Source organism: Psammomys obesus, unplaced genomic scaffold (genome assembly GCF_907164565.1).
Source record: "Psammomys obesus unplaced genomic scaffold, mPsaObe1.curated_primary_1811, whole genome shotgun sequence".
Taxonomy (NCBI): domain Eukaryota; kingdom Metazoa; phylum Chordata; class Mammalia; order Rodentia; family Muridae; genus Psammomys; species Psammomys obesus.
The window spans coordinates 574922-594851 of NW_026596155.1; the positions used below are offsets into that span (position 1 = coordinate 574922).

Sequence of the window (19930 nt, forward strand, 5' to 3'; positions counted from 1 at the left end):
TCCTCGGGCACGGCAGGCACACGACCACGAAGCAAACAGATAAAAGGGAAATCGGGTTGGCACTAACTGCACAGGCGAGGTGGCAGCCTCCAGGAGAAGTCCAGTTCAGCAGGGCATCGCTCACCAGACAGACGGGGAAGCTAACAGGAAGAACTGGAAACACAAGTCACCACCAGCTGGGTTTTATTTTTATTGTAACTACAATTCTTCAAAGGACATTAGCTATTTAAATTTGATTCAGTCATGCTTAAATACATACAAAATCGGACAGTCTCTAATCCCTTAGAGAAGAAAGCTGAGAAGTCAGTGTTCCTCTTCATTGTATTCAGTCATTTTACCTCGGTGCAAACACTTCCCGGTGGCCTTTGTGAGGGTAAGTTCCGGGACGCTGCTGGCCTCTGGCTTGCAGGGACAAGCTACAGCCCATGGCTGCCAGCAGCAGAGTCCTCACTCCAGTGTGCATCCCGCTTCTCGGCCACAAGCTTGATGAACTGGGAGTGGCTGGCATAGAGCTTGAGCTGGTCGCTGATGTCCACCCACTTGACCTTCCCGGCGTCATCCCCAGCCTCCAGGGTGAGCTTGTCCATGGTCTCCCCTGTTTCCAAAGACACAGCAGAGAGGGGACCGTTATTCCGCTTCTCTCACCTAACTCTGTACCTTCAAGTAGCCTTACTGAAAATAAGACTAGATCACTGTAATGACAACTCTTGAATTCTGGGTTCTTTAAAAACAGCATTGTAAGAATGTGCTTTCGTTTTGATCGCAGGTGTGAGACAGGGGGCCACTTCTGGGCAGCTGACTATGATTGGCCTCGTGCTCTAGCAGAGGCAAAATGTTGCCAGCTGCAGATAGTTTCTGCGATTGTGTGACGTTTGGAATTCTGGGAACTTTTCAGAGAGTACATAAATGCTAGAGCCCCAAGAAGCATAGGGAGTTGTTAGTCGTGGTTCGTGCACAAGGAAGAAACAAAGAGGAGACATGAGATATCCTGATGGTGAAGCTCAAGGAACTTGGCGCCCCTAATCAGCAGGAAGTGTCTAACGATAGTGTCTCCACATTTCCAATCACTTTATTCAGGGATCTCCTTCTTTTCTTCTTATCCTTTTTTCTCTCTTATCTTGTGTTGGGGGTTGAAGGGTGGAAGAAAGAAGAACCCACAAAGCAGTAAAAGACCAGCTACAAATCATTATTGTTATTAGGTGGCCAAAAAATTAAAAAACAATATTCCCAAGTGCTTGAACTTTAACTGACTAAATATTAGATGAAAGTATCAATAAGAAAGCTTTTCTCTTTTAGAACTATTTCGCTTTAGACAGACAGAGAGACAGAAACCCTTTTCAAAACTAAGTTCCAGAAGGGTTACAGAGTTAAATATAAAACACCTAAAAAGCAAATTTATAACTCATTTTGTAGTTTTAAGTTATATAAGTGGATGGCAAACCAGAAACTATAATTCTATTTATACATTTATAAAGGTCACTGTTGCTGGAAATGTGCATGGCTATTTCTACAGGACAGACTGACAGTGTTTACCCAGTGCTTTAGAAAAGGAATGCTCTCTGAGGAGCAGTTAGTCAAAGCTGTCAGGAAGCCTTATGTACTGGTGTTCCAGGCACGGGAGATACACGGAGTTTACAGGGCTGCACTTGAGCTCAGTGGTCAGTGCCTGCCTAGCAAACTTGAAGCGCTGGTAAAATCCTAATGGCTGAAAACAAAAGTTTCAGTAAACAAGGCATGATGGCTTGCAGCAGCAATCCCGGAGCCCCAGAGCACTGAGGCAAAGTATTCTCATTAGCTCAGAGCCAGCCTGGGCTACATGATAAGCCTGTCTCAAAAAAAATTATCCAAAGGAAAAAGAAAATAAACTATTCAAGGCAACATATGCATTTACACAAGTATATAAACATTCACTATTATATGCTATATTCTTTAATTTTTACTTATTTTTATGTGTATGGGTGTTTTGCCTGCATGTATGTCTGTGTAGCACGTGTGTGCCAGGTGTTGGACGAGGCCAGAAGAGACCACTGGATCCCCTGGAATTGCAGTTACAGACACTCATAAGCTACATGAGGGTACCGGGAACTGAACCTGGGTCCTCGGGATGAGGGGCCAGTGCTCTTAACTACCATGCCATTGCACCCATATCTCATCTTAAAATTGGGCAGAATCAAACTTTTCACCTTTATGACACGGGTTAAAGAACGGACAGTGACATAGAGTGCCACAGTCATTAAATACGGAGGTGACTGAGCCTAACACGGCAGTCCCTGACTGTAATCTCAGTGTCTGGGAGTCAAAAGCAGGGGGACTACCCATGAGTTCAGGGCCAGTCTGGGCTATCTAGTGAGCTCAGGACAGCCTGGGCTATGTGGCAAGACTATCTCAAAAAACAAAACAAAAACCCAAAGAAATAAACAGTAACTGAAGCTGGTGGAGGCTGCCATCAAGCTGTGCTCAGAATATCTTTTTAAGTGAAATATCAAGCAATGAAACAGAATGCAGATTGAGCACTTCTTAATCTCTTCATTTGTGAAGCTACACAAAGTTTAAAGGAAGCTAACTAAGGGTTGTGGTTTTAATTTCTTCCTTATGTCATCTAGTCTCTAAATAAATTTCAATTACTTTACCTATGCAGAAATCACCGTTAAAGTAAGACAGCAAAAGTCCTCAGAAGACAGTGTTTGGCAGCAGGCGCCAGTGCTAGTGCCAGCCCCCACGGCAGCCCCCACACACGTTCACAGCCTGAGGGCACAGCTGGTGTGGCACTAACACGTTTGTTACCTCAGGACAGTCCTCTGGCATCCCGTGTTACACCTGAACTACTAACATCTAGACTTCCTTTTATTCCTCACTTGTTACATCACACAAAACTTTAATATTTAAAGATAGGGCGTTCAACAGCCACCTCTCTCATTCTGACAAGAAGAAAGTTGAGCAGAAAATAGTCCTCAGATCCAGCAAAGAACATGGGTCATGGCACACACCGACACCCTGGGTAGAAAATCCCCTCTCTCAGCAGTGAGAACTGCAACTGTCTGAGACACGCCGCTCACTGCCCTCGGGTACAATCATTTTACCAACAAGGGATTTGACGGAGGGAAGGACACACCTTAGGTCTTCCCAAAAGTCTTTTGGGGATGCCCAAAGGTCTGGGGAAGCCAAATCAAGGAGTCAGTGCAGCCAGACTCTTGCCAGATAGACACAAAGTCTTCACAGCTCTACTTGCCTTAAGTTTTTTTGTTAGATTAGCTGTGGTCAATCCATACAGGCAAAGCAAACACCTTGAAATTTATGAGCAGAGAGTTTTCTTTCTACAGAGAAAGAAAGCTCAGCAACCTATCAGGGATATAACCCATCTTTGCTCTTTGAAGGAAAGGTCATTTGTTTTCAGTCTCATGGATAAATAATGAACTATGACCAGTTAGGCTGGGGAAACCCATTCTGAACTCAGTTTGCATATGTCTCTGAGTTCTTGCCCTAAGAGATGAACTCTGCATCTCTCTGGAGCTGCTGCAGAGAGAACGGAAACTTGTTGGAGTTTCCCAAGGCCAGGAAAGGGGGAGTGAAAGGAGACCTCCCCCTGGGTGCACAGAGAAGGAGCACTGGTCCAGGACAAGCGACTAGCACAAGACTGTGAGTTCAGCAAAGAGCCAGCACAGGAAGTTCTCCAGATGGCCTCGGTTCACTACCACCAAATGCTCAGGACACCGCCCTGCTCCACAAGAGCGCTCTGAGGGGAGCTGATGCGGAGATCCCAATCACTGAAGACAGTGGTTCCATCAGCTATACTAACAGACTGTCTCTCCCAATAAGTCCTAAAACCTGGAGATCAGGAAAAGCATGTGCTCGACCATACTGCTTATTACAAACATGGCGAGCCCAAGGCTGCAGCGCCAGGATCATCAGTCGACGGCACAAATGTCAACACCATTTCTTACCTAATCACCAAGCTGCCCCACCAAATGCTCACCTGCTTTTGCTTTCATTTACACAGAGTTACTCATGGTTTAATATTCGTATTAAATAATTGCTGGGTTTAAACTGTATTATTTTAGCCTATAAATCTGGGCTTCATACGTCATCAATGGATTAAAGATATTTTAGTCACTCCAGATAAACTTCGAAGGCTTTGTTCTCAGCATTCTTTAAATACAAGCAACTTGACTTGCAGAGACGCACGAACCTAAACTCAGTTAGTTGGTTGAAAAGACTCTACTCTGGACCTGAGGAGACCCTACTAGACAGCTCGGCTTCAGCCGGTCCTGCAGTTCTAGTCAGCGCAACATAGGGAAGAACAAAATCACCTGTTTCATCGTGGTAGTTGACAGCTTCCGTCTCCATCCACGCGTTGTCAGTGTTCCTCGGATCATCAACATAGCCCTTGTATATCTGTTTGCAAAGGCGGAAGAGAACGGTAGTCTAGGGTGAGTGTGGGGGAGCAGAGGGGCGGCCTTCCTTCCCTGGGTCATGTTAAGAACGCTGCTGCTCACCTAACACTACTCAACTGGACATTTGAAAATGGTGAAGATTTTATGTCAGATTATGTCTTTTTACCCTCCAAGAAATGCTTACAAAGAAGTGTAAATAGCATAGAACCTTAACATAGCTTCACAGACTTGTTAACATAGCTTCATTGTCTCAGGGGACAATAGTCTCGTTTGAGGCAGCTTTATGATTCACAAAATGCTCAGTGGCACAGACTGAGAGGAGCGGGGGGACATAGCTCAGGGGAACATGCCTCGTGTGCTGCAGTCCCAAGTTCAACAGCACCAAGGGAACACTTGAGAATAGTCAACCTACTTCTAGAGTCAACATACTTCTAGAAAGGTTCCATGTTAGAAGCATTTTTCTATTTCAGTAATCACTGTGTTTACAACTTCATACATTGAAAGGCTTATTATTCTTGATAAACCTAAAAAATACATAGACAAATCTAGAAGTTGAAATCTAAAGCTTATTAATGCCAGAAGAAATCTAGTCATCCAACACAAATGTAAGACCATGCTGACAGCAGAAACAAAAACACACGTCTCCTGAGGAGGAAGGAGGACAGAGGAGGAAATTAGGAGAGCCAGCAGGGGGCTGGAGAGCTTAGTCAGTAAGGAAAATGCTGGGCAAACACAGGGAGACCTGCGGATCCCTGCAGCTTGCTGACCTGTCAACCAGACCTAACCAGTGAACCTCTGTCCCAAAGAGCGCAGGAAAGCGTACCTGATCAACAACACCTCAAGAAATGTTCTTCCTCCTACACACACATGCACACACATGCACACCTAACACGCCCACACATGTGCACATTCACACACACACAGAGACATTTGAGGATGTCCCAGGTTACACAGCAAATATTTAACCAATCTGAGCAGTGTGTCTTACATCCCTTTAAAAGAAAAACAAATTTAAGGGCTGGAGCAGAGGTTAAGAGCACTGGCTGTACATCCAAAGGTCCTGAGATGAATTCCCAGCAACCACATGGTGGCTCACAACCATCTATAGTGAGATCCAGTACCCTCTTCTGACATGCAGGCAGAATACTATATAATTAATTAATTATTTAAAAAAAAAAAAAAAAAACAAATTTAAGAGAGCCAATTCTGAAACAAAAACAAAGCAATCCAAACGACAGTCAAACATTGTTGATGCCCCATGCTTTCTGTGGTATTTTCTTTCACTAACACAAAGTCTAGAGACAATATAGACATAAACCTTAAATGGTTAGCAATCAAAACAAACAAAACAAAACAAAAAACTTTGCATAACAAATCTAAAATGTGAAGGGCCTGTCACAGCACGCTGAATGTACGTCAACAAAGAGTTCTGTCTAATGGATTCTCAGCGTGTAAGAAATGTGTCACAGCCTTCCAGGCCGGAGCCCCAGGGACCTCCTCACCACAAGATGCTCCTGGCTGAAGAGTGCGTGCAGCTTCTCCTCAATCTCCCTCTTCTCCGCGCTGGACTTCTGTAAGGAGTTGAGGGCTTCTTCTCCAAACTCCCTTTTCAGCGTGGCACTGATCTTCTCTCCAGGGTCCACCATGCCCTACAGTCATGTGTAAGCAGGGGTAAATGTTGGCACACTCAGTACACACTCATACAATAAACGTGTAGTTCTGTATTTGCCCATAAAAGCTATCTGCACCCTCAGGGAACAGCACCTCTTACACCCTTTGTTTCCAGCAGAAGCAGCCAAGAAAGGCTGGCATATACCAGCCACAGCAACTGGGCCAGGGTTAGGCTGTGGCAGACTGGGCCAGGCAAAGTCACTTCTTGAGACTTTCCCAACTCAAGCTACGAGGCCTGGAGGCCAGAAAACAGCACAGTGACTCTTCCCACATCAGTTAGTTCATTCCAGCACAGCTTCTTCAGTGTTTGCAGAACGCCCCATGAACAAATACGCCCTTCTGGGTGCTGCTGCACCTGCCATTAGCTCGTCCAAGTGCTTCTCCCAGAACCCTCCAGTTTCTCCACAGAAACTCCTTCCCTCCCTGAACAACATCATTAGAAAGCACTCCCTCCCTCCCTTCTCAACATCAGCATCCCCCAAAGGCCTATCAATCTAGCTGTAGCTAAGATTGCAAACCACCAGTCACTTTTTACTCCCTGTCCTGCTTCCGGTTTTCTTTTATCATCCACTAACACAAAATACATCTAACTTACTCATCTATGACATCTCTGCCTGCTTTACTGGAATGTTGCTCTGTCACACCTCAATGTCTACAATATTAACTGGCGAAGGTACGAAGGTACGAGGTCAACAGCCCTCAAAGTCTGTCAATGACAATAGCTGCTTCCTTGACCAGAATTTCAGATGACAATAGAAATGAGGAAATTGCTCTTGTGTAACTGCACGCAGCATCCGAGAAGCAGGGTGAGTTGGCACATAGTAACCAGCCTAAGCCTGGGTCCGAGTCAGCTGGAGTCCTTAACTCCATTCCACTTTACCCTCTACAGCAGGGTAGCTGTAAAGTCTCCCCTTCACATCACATCCCTCCATCTCACAAGAGGCACAAAGACAATACCTCCACCATACACAGCACATATTTTACAGGTCACTTCACTACCTCCATGGCGCTCTTCCTGATGCTGACACGGAACTACAAGGAAAAGTCTGTAACAGTGCTATCTTTTCATTATGTTTAAAAATTGTAAAGGAATTCAATAAAGAGCCCTAGGCATAGGAAACTGAGGGTAGAGTAGGGGCCTGAGACGAACCTTACCTAACATGTGCCAACCATATGCCAAGTCTTCCTAGGCTTTCTCTCTGAGGTAAACATGACCACCTTCGTTTTAAAGACAAGAGCCTGGACCATCACCAGTGGGGAGCACACAAGCAGATGAGCCTCGAGCTAGCCAAAAGTTCGTGTCCTCTCCAAGGATGCTAGAATCGTACTTGACTTCTAAAAGCCTTACATCGGCCCAAACGTGGAGACAATGAGACCCCATGGTGGTGACAAGTGCAGTGAGTAGAGACAGAGTAACCTTGGCACACACCGGAGCCTCCCAGTGAAGAAGCAACAGTGAAGGCAGTGACAGCAGCAGACACGGGCACGCTAACCCCCGGGGCACACTAACCCCTGTGGGCACGCTAACCCCTGTGGGCACACTAACCCCTGTGGGCACACTTACCCCCAGGGCACACTAACCCCTGTGGGCACACTAATCCCTGTGGGCACACTTACCCCCGGGGCACACTAACCCCTGTGGGCACGCTAGCCCCTGTGGGCACACTTACCCCAGGGATTGCCCACTCGCCACAGTCTTTCCTTTTTATTGCAACAAACTGTAAGATGCACTTCCCGGAAACCGGATGTGTGATTTTATTCCCGTGCTCATCCCTCTTCCACCTGTGAGCGGGACAGAAAGCAGCAGAGGTTCCAGTTCACACCCATGCGACATCACAGACGTTTTTGCGATAACAAAGTGCTCATCTACCTAAAAGAACTGCTTTTACTTGTTTTGTGTTTCACTAGTGTTTTTATCACTCTACAACCCGATCTCCCCCAGCTCCACCTTCAGCCCCTCTCCACCGCCCCCTCTCCTCTGAGAACATCACGCCTGTTCCTCCAGCTGCCTCACAGTCCTATGTTTGCTAAGTCTCTTGCATCAGCAGGCGGCACTGACTGACCGGCCTGCATCATCCAAGCTTCTCTGAGCACGCTGTGTGACGGGCACACAGGAGGAAGTTCAGGACGTCAGCCGTGCTGAGCAATGCGAGAGTGTACTTGATCGTATTCTGTGGGTTTTGTTTCCTATTTCCAGCCTTGCAGAGGAAGCCACAGCTCTTCACTGACCAAACCTTAATCCTTAAAGTTTTTTACATCCTCTAACATACCCACTCGGTGCAGAAAAAACAAACAAACAAAAAGACACGTTCAAGAAATATCTGCCAGGTGTGTCCAAACTTTTGACACTACAACATGACTTTGTCATTTATAAAGTTCATACTTGAGAAACAGGCTCTCAAGTTTCAAAAAACCAAACCAAACAAGAAAAACCCTCATGTTTTAAGTTAAGGGTGTCCCGCTGTGCTGGTCATAATCACGGGCACAGTATACAGCTTGCAGCAGAAAGCTGCATGTGCCTGGCAGATGATGCCCCGATTCCACCCTCAATATAAACCACAGCTGGATTAACTTCCCCACTGATTGATTCTGAGGTTTGAGACAGGCCTCATGTTCACAGAAAATCCTCCTGTCTCAACCTCCCAAGTGTGGAGATTACAGGCATAAGCCACAATACCTAGCTGAACCCACAGCTTTGTATGTTCAATACTACACACCAACACACACTAACGTTTGTATTTCTCTGATCACTTAAAAACAGGGTGAGTTCTCTTCGCTACTGAAACATCTCAGTTTTTACCTGGTTATGATGGGGTCTGCAGCATGGTTTGGGCCCCATCTCCCCAAAAGACCCCGGCCAACCAGTCCTGTCCTCCCTGCCGGATTTCTAGGGAAGAAGAAAATAAAAGACCACCTATAGCATGAAATCAACTGGATGTGGTCATTTTTAAAATCTGGCTGGCTACAACACACATGTCCACACATCTGGATGTACAGGTGGGTACGCATGTGTGCAGGCACATGGCTGACATCTGGCCTGAGGGGGTCTTCATCAACAGCCCTCCAGTTTATTGAGGGAGGCCAGCCAGCCAGTCTCAGGTAGCCCCACTTACTCCAGTATACCCTGTCTCTGCTTCTCTCTTAGGCCCGGCTCTCATGTGGGCTCTGGAGGTACAAGTTCCTGTCTTTAACCTGCACAAGAGCTTTACCCACAAAGCCACCTTCCCAGCCCCCAAATCACTTCTGAATCTAATTTACAACAGAAGAAACTGTCGGCGGAGCGCACCCACACTCACGCCCCATGCCTGTACTGCTGTTGAAGCAGAATGACTTCTTACATTGTTTTGTACCAAATTCACAGGCATTTTTTTAAAAAGTCACCTGGCCAACTGACAATACCTTTTAAAGTCACAGGACAGGAACAGGAGATGAGCAAAAAGAGCCTTGAAGAAAACGTTACTGGGTTTTACTTGTTCTTTGAATTACATCTTATTCAGTGTGTGTGCGCGTATATGTGCACTCGAGCGTGTGTGAGCGCACGTGCATGCAGGTAGAGATCAGGACACAACCCACAGCCGTCAATCTCTCCTTCCACCACGTGAGCACGAGGTGGTCAGCCTTGGAGCACAGCTTACCCCCGGCAAAGCTTTGTTTTTAGTCTTCTATGTCTTACGTATTTGGATAAATTCTTATTTTAAGCCATTAGCTCATTTAATAAATAACCATTGAAAACATAAACTTTTATAATTTATTCAATTATTCCAACCTTCAAGTTACAATTATGAAACAATACATTTAAATCCTGTCTCTAGCACTTACTAGTTGTATGTAAATTCTTTCCAAATCTCTATTAAATGGAACTAGAAATATATGGACACATACACACAGAGTTCTGTGGAAATTTAGTTACTGCACATACTTAAATTCCACACCACGTCTGGCACTGACAATTATACTGAGAATGCCAACCACCCCTTCCTTAATCCCAGCACCTACCTGGGTCTTCCATTTTCAATCTCATACAGGCCGTTCTGACTCTTCCTCTCAACATGCCCGTCCTTTTCATTAAATTTGGGAGAAAAGTTGCTTTCACTGCAACGAGAATGACAATGCAAACAAAATAATGACGAAATATCCCTGCAACTTAACGATCTAACCATTATTCATCATGAACAGTGTGTTTGAAGCAGTGAACATCTTAAGAGTGAGCTCTGATTTACAATCATCTCATTCATGAAAACAGGCTCTTGGGGCAAAGACCCCCTTTAGTCAAAGCAGAAAAGAATGTAGTACAATGAGCCTTATTGCGCCTCTTAAAAGAAAGAAGGGAGCCCTCCCACATGCACAAAACGTCTGCATTAGACCAGCAACACAGACCGTCTGTGGGCACACTAGCAACCGCTGCCTCCCAAGAGAACCCAAACCAAGATTCCTACTGAACACTAGATCTCTCTACTGTTTCAAATAACGTTAATTGCTTTACTTTAATGTATATTGGTTCATACTGTCAAAAATACTGACCTTATCAAAGCTGATAAAGGATGGTTTCATCCCAGCAACTATACAATAAACATGACACATATTTAAAAAAGACATAGTCGTGCAGACATGCCGGAGAGCCGACCTGAGCCACACATGCTTACTGGGCCTCACCTGCGCCCTTTGGGGAGTGTGCGCCGTATTCATGCCTCCCCTCAGCGGAAGCACTTTGTTAAACAGTAGTTTAGAATTTGCAAATAGGCCAGCTCTGGTGGCACACCTGAAAAGCAGAGGCAGGCGGATCTCTGAGTTCAAGGCCATCCTGGTCACAGAGTGAGTGCCAGGACAGCCAGGACTACAGAGAGAAACCCTGTCTCAAAAAAACAAAAAGCAAACAAAAAAACATGCAAATAAATTAAAACAAGAGCAAAACCAGAGCCAGACCCAAAGCTCACACAACACAATGAACTTCTAAACAGTCAGAACAGACATCCAGACACTGAGGTTGTACATTACACTTTCTGTACCAAACACATTCTTTTGCACTTTATCCACCACAAAAAAAAAAAAAAAAAAAAAAAATCTATGAGAATTAGAACTAGAAAAACCCAGCTTTTTATCATCTTCTGTAACTCCTGTCCACCACCTGCACACGGTCTTTCCTCAAACCCCTAACTCTTCAGCCTTCCTCGTTCTCTTCCTGCACACTGCCCCCACATGCACATCTGTTCACATGATGCACACTGCTTGCTGGGTTCTGCATGAGGGATGCTTGGGGCTCTGTGCCTCCCAGACTGTGTGATAGCACTTCAGCAAAGAGTTCAGAGTTCAGAGGACAAACTTGGGCGTCAGGTGAGTTAAAGTACAAGTTACACACCACAGCCATCAGCAAACAGGGGCTCCCTTTTCTGTCTTCCTGACTGACACAGTCACTGGACACACTATGGGTACAGAGTGGCCATCTGACAGTCGAAACTGTGATGATGAAGTCAGTCATTAGCATTCACGCCTTCTCACACATCTGCCACCTCTTTACATGGGCAACTTTTGAAATTCTTTTTTCTAGCCCTGGTTTCTTTTTTTCCCCAAGACAGGATTTCTCTTTGTAGCATGGCTATCCTGGTCTCACTCTGTAGAGCAGGCCAGCCTTGAACTCACAGAGATGTGCCTGCATCTGCCGCCTACGTGCTGTCCAGCTCTTTATAAAATATGCACTAACGCACCGTGAACAGTAACCCCGCTGTGATATAACACAGCGGAACCTGCTCTCCACACAGAGCTGCCTGCGGGAGCTGCTGGGTGTGCAGTCCCCAACTCAAGCTTCCTGGCCCGCAGTCAGCACTCTCCCGAAACCCACATCAACCAACTAGTTTGACCTTTGTTGTTAGAAGTGCTGGGGGGAGAAGGAGTGTGCGTGTGTGTGTGTGCGTGTGGAGAGTGGAGTCAATTCTCACTCACTCTTTCTCAACTAGGCCTCTCACTGGCCTGGAACTGGACAGACATGCCAGGCTGCTGGCCAAGCTCCAGGCCCCACACCTCCCTCCCCAGCACTGGGCAAGCCAATACCACCCTCCTGGCTTCTTACATCAGTGCTGGGGCCCAAATGCACTCACAGCAAGAACAGCTGGACCCACTGAGCATCTCCCCCCTAAAATGTCAAACCAACATATGGTCATTGTCTTTCTGTGTTTTTTTCTGTAACTATGTCTGCTTCCCAGATTACAAGGACTAAAAACAAAGTTTGTAAAAATGTTGTGTAGTGACTAGCTCATAGGTAACTCATTAAAAGGAAAACATCATCAGTGCACGCTCCCAGTATTATAGACCCTAAAGCCCTTGGTCTCCAGGAGGCTGAGGCAGCATGGAGGTTCCCAGAGTATGGGAACAGAACAAAGGAGTAGGCACAGCCTGCTCAATGGGCACTGAGGTGTCCTTGCCCAGGATTAAGGTTCTGGGGCTACGGCACTCTTCAGAGAAGTTACAGATTATGTCCGAATAGTCTGGACCAGCATGGAAAGGCGCGGCTCAGGTGGGAAGCACGTGCAAGCACTTACGGAGCTGTTGGATGGGAAGGAGCCCGGATAGGAATGATCAAGGCAAATGTCTGAGCTGTGTGGGGCTGAGAGGTGTCGGGTAGCTCAGGGGTGATACCTGTCCAGCCCCAGGTGAAACAAGGCTTATTTAAGATTCTATCAGGAGTCTAGGTCTTTTGTTGCTATGGTAGCGGGTTACTAATAACTGCCATGAAAATCATCAGTGGTTAAGAGTAAACATCACTAGCCCCTCTATTTTCTGCAACAGCTGTATTTAAGCTGATTCAAATGTATATGTGCACCAAACATCAGAATGTGCACTCTTATGTTTTTATACACAAATTAAAGCATAAACTTAGGCTGACAATGTACCTTAGTGGCAGAACACTTATATGCTTAGCAATGCCCAGCACCAAAAAAAAGTAATATAAAATAATTAAAATAACTCAAATAAATAATAACTTTTAAAAAATAATTTTTAGGTTGACTTTATGTTATGTGTATGAGTGCTTTGCCTACATTAATTACATGTGTGCCATGTGGGTGCCTGGTGCCCATGGGGATCAGAAGAGGGGTCAGACACTCTGAAACTGGAGTTATGAATAACCGCTCATAATCACCGTGTGAGTGCTGGGAGCCAAATCCAGGTCCTCCGTAAGAGCAACAAGTGCTCTTAACTACTGAACGCTACAATAGTATATTTATCACTAGGCAAAACGGGACAATGTCACTGAAAAGACAGGCAGTTTTGGTGATGTAGGATTCGTTCCAGAGATCTGTCCAGTTCAGTGGCCATAGCTAACACTGTGCTGTATACCTGAAACCTGCTGAAGACAGACCTCAGATGTTCTCACTGCAGGAAACCCTAAGCCTAAGACTAAGCCTAAGCCTAAACCTAACCCTAAGCCTAAGCCTAAGCCTAACCCTAAGCCTACGCCTAAGACTAACCTACATAAGACAGTGAAGGCTGTGTTAACTTCCTCACTTCACAGCATACTCATGGATTAGACCACTGAGCTGCACATCTTAAATACATACAATTTTTGTATATTATAGCTTGGCAAAGCTGGAAAGAGGATAAAGGGGAATATAAGCATAAAATATGAACCAATCCATCACTTCCAGGAACATAATCAAAGCACTTTGCCTCTCCTCCCTCCTGCCTATCTTTCTCTCTTTCTCCTATATTGCAGGATGTTTGATCCCATTGTGAACCCCAAAATTGTGAACTGTAAAACCCTGTTTCTTGTTTGGTGTGGTTGAGCCCTAGCACACACCTTTAATCCAAGAGCATTCTGTGCACAGGATTTAATAAAGTTAACACTAGGTCAAGAGACGGAGCAAGAAACCAGCTGACAAGGATTAAAGAGTAGGAGGGACTTTGAGTTGAGGGGTATTTAAGGCAGTGTGGAGAAAAAGAAAGGGCTTTTACTTAAGCTCTCTCTGGCTTTAGCTTAGGCTTCAGCTCCTCAGCTCCCTGGCTTTTGGGGCCTGGAGCTAGCAAGCTTTCTGCCCTGGATTTTTTTTTTTTTTTTTTTTTTTGGCCTTTTCCTCCTGGGCTGTCAGCTGAGTTGGTGAGCCTTCTGGGTTTTTTCCATTTGGATGTGAGCTGAGAAGGAAAGTCAGCTGGGTGCTTTCTCTGCCTCTCTGAGCTAGCAGGTTTTCACCAAAGTGTCTGGCTCCTGAATCCTTATTGGTAAAATGGGAGTGTTTGGGATTTTCACTTTTTGTAAAACAACATTCCTATCTTTTCATGCTCCTCATTGGGTTTTGGTAATCTGGAAAAAAAAATCTGACAATGTTTTCACAAGCTCAAACACCAGACTAGCTGTGCAAGAAACAACAGAGGAGTACAACTGTTAACCGACTAGAACATGCAAAAACAGGTACCACCAGCTGTCATTATTCTGAAACAAACAGCAGCGATTTCAAACCAAAATAGATTTGCCTCTTAAGCGGGATCCTGACAAAACTTAAGAAAGAATAAACAAGCACAGATTGTTTGGTTCAGGTAAATTCAAGCCAACATAGAAACTGACATGTAACAATGCCCAGCATAGATTAAAATGGCTTCTCAAGTGTCAAAGGGAGCCTAAAACTCCTGACCTTCTGAGTCTCAGACCCCGCCAGCACCCCATCCGCTCACCTGATCTGAGGGTCCGCCCACTGGGGCCCCGCCAGGACAGAGACCGCGGTGTACTCCACCGGGTTGTAGTCTTGCCACTCCACAAGCCAGCCCACCTTCTCATTCGGAACCTGACTCCGCTCAACTTTTGAGCCTGGGTAAGGAGACGTCCGGGCCTTGTTGTGCGAATTCTCTTTGGCACCATTGGAGCCAGACATGATGGCTGCGTTAAGGTGAACCCCACAGGACGGAAAGGAGTTTCTGAGGAGAAAAAAGAAAAACAACTTATACATTCCGAAGGCGCATGAATTAAAGAACCTAGTTCAAAGAGCTCGAAAGACTTTTCAATTTCAAAAACTTTTAAAAGTCAGAAAATTAGGGCTGAAGAGATTGATGACTCAACAGTCACGTGTGTGTTGCTCATGCAGAGCACACAATTTGATTCCCAACACCTAAGCCAGACAGCTCACCACCGCCTATAACTCCAGCTCCGGGGCGTCCACAGCCTCTGACCTCTGAGTCGCCTGCACCCTTGCACATGTGTATCCACAACCACACACAAGCATCCACACAAAACAAATGTTTTTGTGTGTCAGACTGAATGAGCAAGGAAGATCTTTATTTTTCAGAGAGGCTACAGCTTGGATTTCCAGATCTGAGGCAGCTAACGCAAGCATGTCATTAAATAGGAAAGTAACGAAAACGTGCCGCTTTTATTTGTTTATGAGGTGGCCTTGCTCATTCAATCTTATATGCAAAAACATATGTGTGAAACAGATATATGTTTTTTTAAAGCAAAAGTTAACAAGGCCCTGTTCTTTATTTTAAAATGAGAGAGAAGTTTCTTGGATGGGAATAGGGCAAGAGAAAATATCTATTATTCTACTCTATCCCAATCAAGTGCCAAAACTCTTTAAGTGGTCTGGGGTTCTCTGCTCCCTGATTTAGGAAAGACTAAGCAAGAACTGTACCCACATGCTATCTGGCCTTTAAGAGGAGACTTACACACCTGCCTGATTACTTTTCTAGGTAGACTTAATTCCTTGAGGAGAACAGTGGGGCTGAGGAGGAACAGCCACTGCCAATCACTGAGAACCGGAGTTCAGATTCCAGTACTTGTATAATTAAGCCAGGCATCCCACACACACCAGTGACCCCAGCTGAGGGGGAGGGAGGGTTGAGACAGAAGGACTCAGTCCCGCCAGAAAAACACAAGCCCCAGGTTCAGGGAAAGAATCTTCCTCAAAACAGTAGGCAAACAATGAGTGATAAGACACCATTATCTTCCGGGCTCCACACAGATGCTCAGACACACACAATTGCACACACATGCATACACACACAAACACACACACACACACACACACAAAATGCATAAATATTTTTAAAATAAATAGCAAAATAAAGTCAAACTGAGCACCTTGCCCGCAGAGAAGAGCTAATCCATCTACACCAGCCCTCCAAAGTGAGACTGTGCTGGCTGCTGGAACAAGAACACTTATTATGTACACACACAGAGCCTAAATTGTTGATACTTCACTACAGAACTGTGCTGGAAATACAATTGGCATAACAGATGAGAATTAGGACACTAATAAAATGCATCTTACAGAGCAAAGACCAGTTCCTAAGACTGGCAAAAAAAGTTGGAAAAAAGGAAGAAATCCAGGAGCTGCATGTTGCTTCGAACTGAAGAAAATCTTGACTGTTGTAATTTTTCAGAGCTAAATGAGCACTTGCAAGCTGCTCTTAAGCCCTGGCACACTGCTCACACATCTGTGCCTCAGCATCCTCGACTTGGAAGTGAGTCGGTGAAAGACTACGGAAGCTAATAGGCTAGCCCAGGCCACACACTCACAGCAGAACCAGAACCCAGACCCAGGCACTAAGCTCTATGAAAGCTGATTCACCTCTGCCTCACTTTTAGGTCACACGTGTGACATGTGAGCACATAAACAAAGCATACAATCATCTCTAGAAACTTAACTCACCGACAGAACCCGCTGGGAAACAGAAACCAGACTTTCTACAGTTTTCACTACTAGGTAAATCACAAACACTAGTTACAAGACTATTTCCTGGATTTCCCTTAATTGTTACGAGCTACAAAAATTGTTTTTAATATACTTTTACTCATTTATTCTTAGAGAATTCTGGAAACACTTATGTCCTTCCCCGTCTTACTAAAATAACGAATAAGCACCAAGTAGCTTGGCACTGTTGTGGTAAAAACCAACAGAGAATGCCATTAGTGACTTCCACAGGGCTGGAAACCCCACTGAAGAAGGAGGTATAAAAGGAAGTTAATCCCCAGCCTGGGGGACACTCCGATTGAGGGGTTTTAAGCACTGTCAGGAAGACATGGGGGGCCTATCAACCTCAGCAGAAGAAATTCTATTTTCAAGCTGTGAGCTTGTACCTGTAATATCAGTAATTCCATTTTCAAAAGGTGTCATTAACCTGGCTCCTCTTCGGAACTGAAGCTTGGTGAGTCTGCCTCCCGGATACAGTCGTTTGAGGCGCGGGTTGTACGTGCTTTAAGGAGGAAGGGGCAGCGCCGCTGCTGCAGTCACTTGACCGAAGCAGGCTAACAAAGTTCCCAAGTCACTAGGAAATCAAGTCGCGGCCACCTTGCCCAGCAGAGAACGAAGGGAAAGAGCGAAGTTCCCAGTCTCGTGGCACCTGCGCGCACACTTCACTTGCCAGTCTGTCTAAGCAACCAGAAGCCACTAGTCAACGCCTCCCTGCGCTCAGAGAGCACAGTCTGCCACTCGGACTAACGGTACAGACGCTTCACTCCCTGGGTTCGGGACCACCCCCATCACGGGGCGGCACACCAAACGCTCCTTCAACTCCCCGGCGCCCCGAGTTAACGTCGCGGCTTATCTAGGAGGGCAGACTTAGAGGCCGGGGATCGGGAAGCGTCCCCGCTCTCCGTTCCCCCAGATCCGGGACGCAGCCCCAGCCTCCATCAGAACCTTCGGGAAAGGAAGGTGGGGACCGCGGGTCCACGCGAGCTCTGCGAGCTGCAGCCCGCCCAGCAAACGGGGTACCTGGGCGCGGGGATGCCGCGGCAGCCTGACGACCGGACAGCGAGGGCCGCGAAGGCCACGGACAGCGACACGGTGGCTACCGCCTGCCCCAGGAAGCGGCCGGCCATCGGCGCCTGGCTCGGGGCCTCGCCTCGAGCCCCGCCGCGAGCCCCGCTCCCGGCACCGGCGGGCACTAGGACCCGGCGGCGCCCGCGGCCCCGCGACGTGCCCGGCGCACGACGGCGCTTTACGGCGGTGCCGCAAACCAACCTGTCCGCCGGCGTCCCCCGTCTGCGCAGGCGCCCCGGAGCGATAGGGGGCGAGCGGCTGGGCGCGGAGACCGGGGACACTGAGGCTGAGGCGGAAGGGACCCGGGTGTGATGTGCTGTGCGGGGCCACGTGCTTCCAGGCGAGGAGGGCCGTGCGGAGTCACGTGAGCGGCTACCGCGACTGCGGCGGCTTGGTTTCCACGAGTAACTCGCTTAACTTCGAAACTTCCCACGGAGCGGCTCCAGAGGCGGCCTGTGAGCAAGAACCAGCTTTTCGCCGGTCACGTGATCCTGTCAGTCACGTGGCCCGCTGCCCTCTGGAACTGTTAAGGCGGGACCCTCACTACCCTCCGTAGGGCTGTTAGCTCCGATAAGCCTCTTGTCCAGAAGGACAGCTGGCCTCAGTGTCCCTCTTGAACCCCGAGCTGTGAAATCCGCTCGCAGTCCGGGTAATCAGCTAAGCCTTGAACGAAGGGCAAAAGTTAGCCCGGGCCGAAAGTGGTAAAACCAGTTGTGCAAAGCAGTTTGCCTTCTGGCTTTCGTTCGCTCACTTGTTAATGAGCCCGATTTTTTAAGTATATCATCAACTTCGGCCTCTGCACTTTAGAAACACACCGTAAGGCGTTGTCAGTTAAAGGCAGATCAGTCAAATACTAGCCGTATCCCGAAAACTGCAGGACCCTTGGGATGGGCAAGAATGAGACCCGACTTTGCTGTGACGCGGATTACAGCCGTCTAGGGCGTTGGCTCCGTGTACTGCACCCCTCAAAATGCACATTTGGGAAAACTCAAAGTATGAGAAATTCTTTTTTTTTTTTCCCCTCCACCCCTAACCTAGTCACAAATGATTAGAGCCCTGAAGCAAAGTAAAGACTATAATCATATCCCCTTTCCCTGCGCTTTGGGAGGTACACCTACCCACTCGCAGCGTCCTGGAGATGTGATGGACAGCTCTCTGAAGTGTGAGCATTCGGGGAGGTAACTCACCTTGGGCTCCAGTCCCTCCCAGGTCTTACCTCAGCTTGCTCCGCCGCCTGGTGTTTTGTAAGAGAGATGTTTATTTCTCCTCTGAACAAGTAACAATTAAGAACCCAAGAGTCCCGGTGACAGCCGTCAGTACACACCAACACTTTAGATCATTCCACACTGTAGTTCAGCCCTCAAACAACTCCACCCTTTTGCTTCATGAAAATAGAGTCCAGTTCTTACGGCAGCAGGAGTCGATGAACTCTTTCCTGTGGCTTTAACTAGTATCCTCATACAGGCTTATCCTATTTTAAGATTTATTTACTTTTATATGAGTAGTGGTTTCGCCTGAATGTCTGCACACCCCAGGTGCGTAGTGCCCACTTAGACCAGAAGACAACTTTGGATTCCTTGGGATTGGAGTCACAGGCAGCTGTGAGCCACCTATAGGTGCTAGGACTTGAACCCAGGTCCTCTGGAAGAGCAGCCAGAGCTCTTAACTGCTAAATGAGCTATCTCCGTAGCCCAGGCAGTATTTATCTTTGACAGCTCATTTAGATAGCGTTTCTCTTAAAGTATTGTTGGCATGAAAAAACATAGTTCTCACTGCAAAGGGTCTAAATTTCTTCTGGAGTGAAATAACAATGCCTCTGGCCCCAGGAACACGGGTGTAGATTGCCCCAAATAGCATGTTCCTTGGCGGTAACAATTTCATTAAATTTCTATAGCAATAGAACAAAGAAAATCCTAAATTGAGACCTTATATATGTAAGTGAAATATCAAGTAGGTTCAGGTTGGCAAATTAGTAGAATCTCTAGTATAGGCTTCAGGTGTTATCTGATCTTCAGGGCGGGTCTGTTTATGCTTTAAAACTATTAATAGTCACAAGGAAGGCAATAAATAGCTATTTAGATAGATAACCCAAGATAATTTGGCTCAGGACCTACAACATTCCAACTCTCA

The 19930-nt window shown here is 46.5% G+C and overlaps 1 protein-coding gene across 5 annotated transcripts; it reads right to left on the reverse strand.

Moving 5' to 3' along the window:
* Positions 1 to 166: 166 nt before the first annotated feature.
* Nudt9 (nudix hydrolase 9) lies at positions 167 to 19098 on the reverse strand. Of its 5 annotated transcripts, none has more exons than XM_055594546.1 (8): positions 19017 to 19098; positions 14721 to 14960; positions 10059 to 10154; positions 8863 to 8949; positions 7733 to 7844; positions 5894 to 6040; positions 4308 to 4392; positions 167 to 595 (listed from the first exon to the last, which is right to left on the reverse strand). In XM_055594546.1, exons 2-8 carry the CDS (start codon positions 14915 to 14917, stop codon positions 417 to 419), a joined length of 903 nt encoding a protein of 300 aa, XP_055450521.1. In that variant the 5' UTR covers positions 14918 to 14960; positions 19017 to 19098; the 3' UTR covers positions 167 to 416. The 5 variants fall into 5 exon arrangements, with proteins under 5 accessions (XP_055450521.1, XP_055450519.1, XP_055450518.1 ...); XM_055594544.1 differs by lacking the exon at positions 19017 to 19098 and adding an exon at positions 18919 to 18976; XM_055594543.1 differs by lacking the exon at positions 19017 to 19098 and adding an exon at positions 18002 to 18270.
* Between the last annotated feature and the right edge of the window lie 832 nt (positions 19099 to 19930).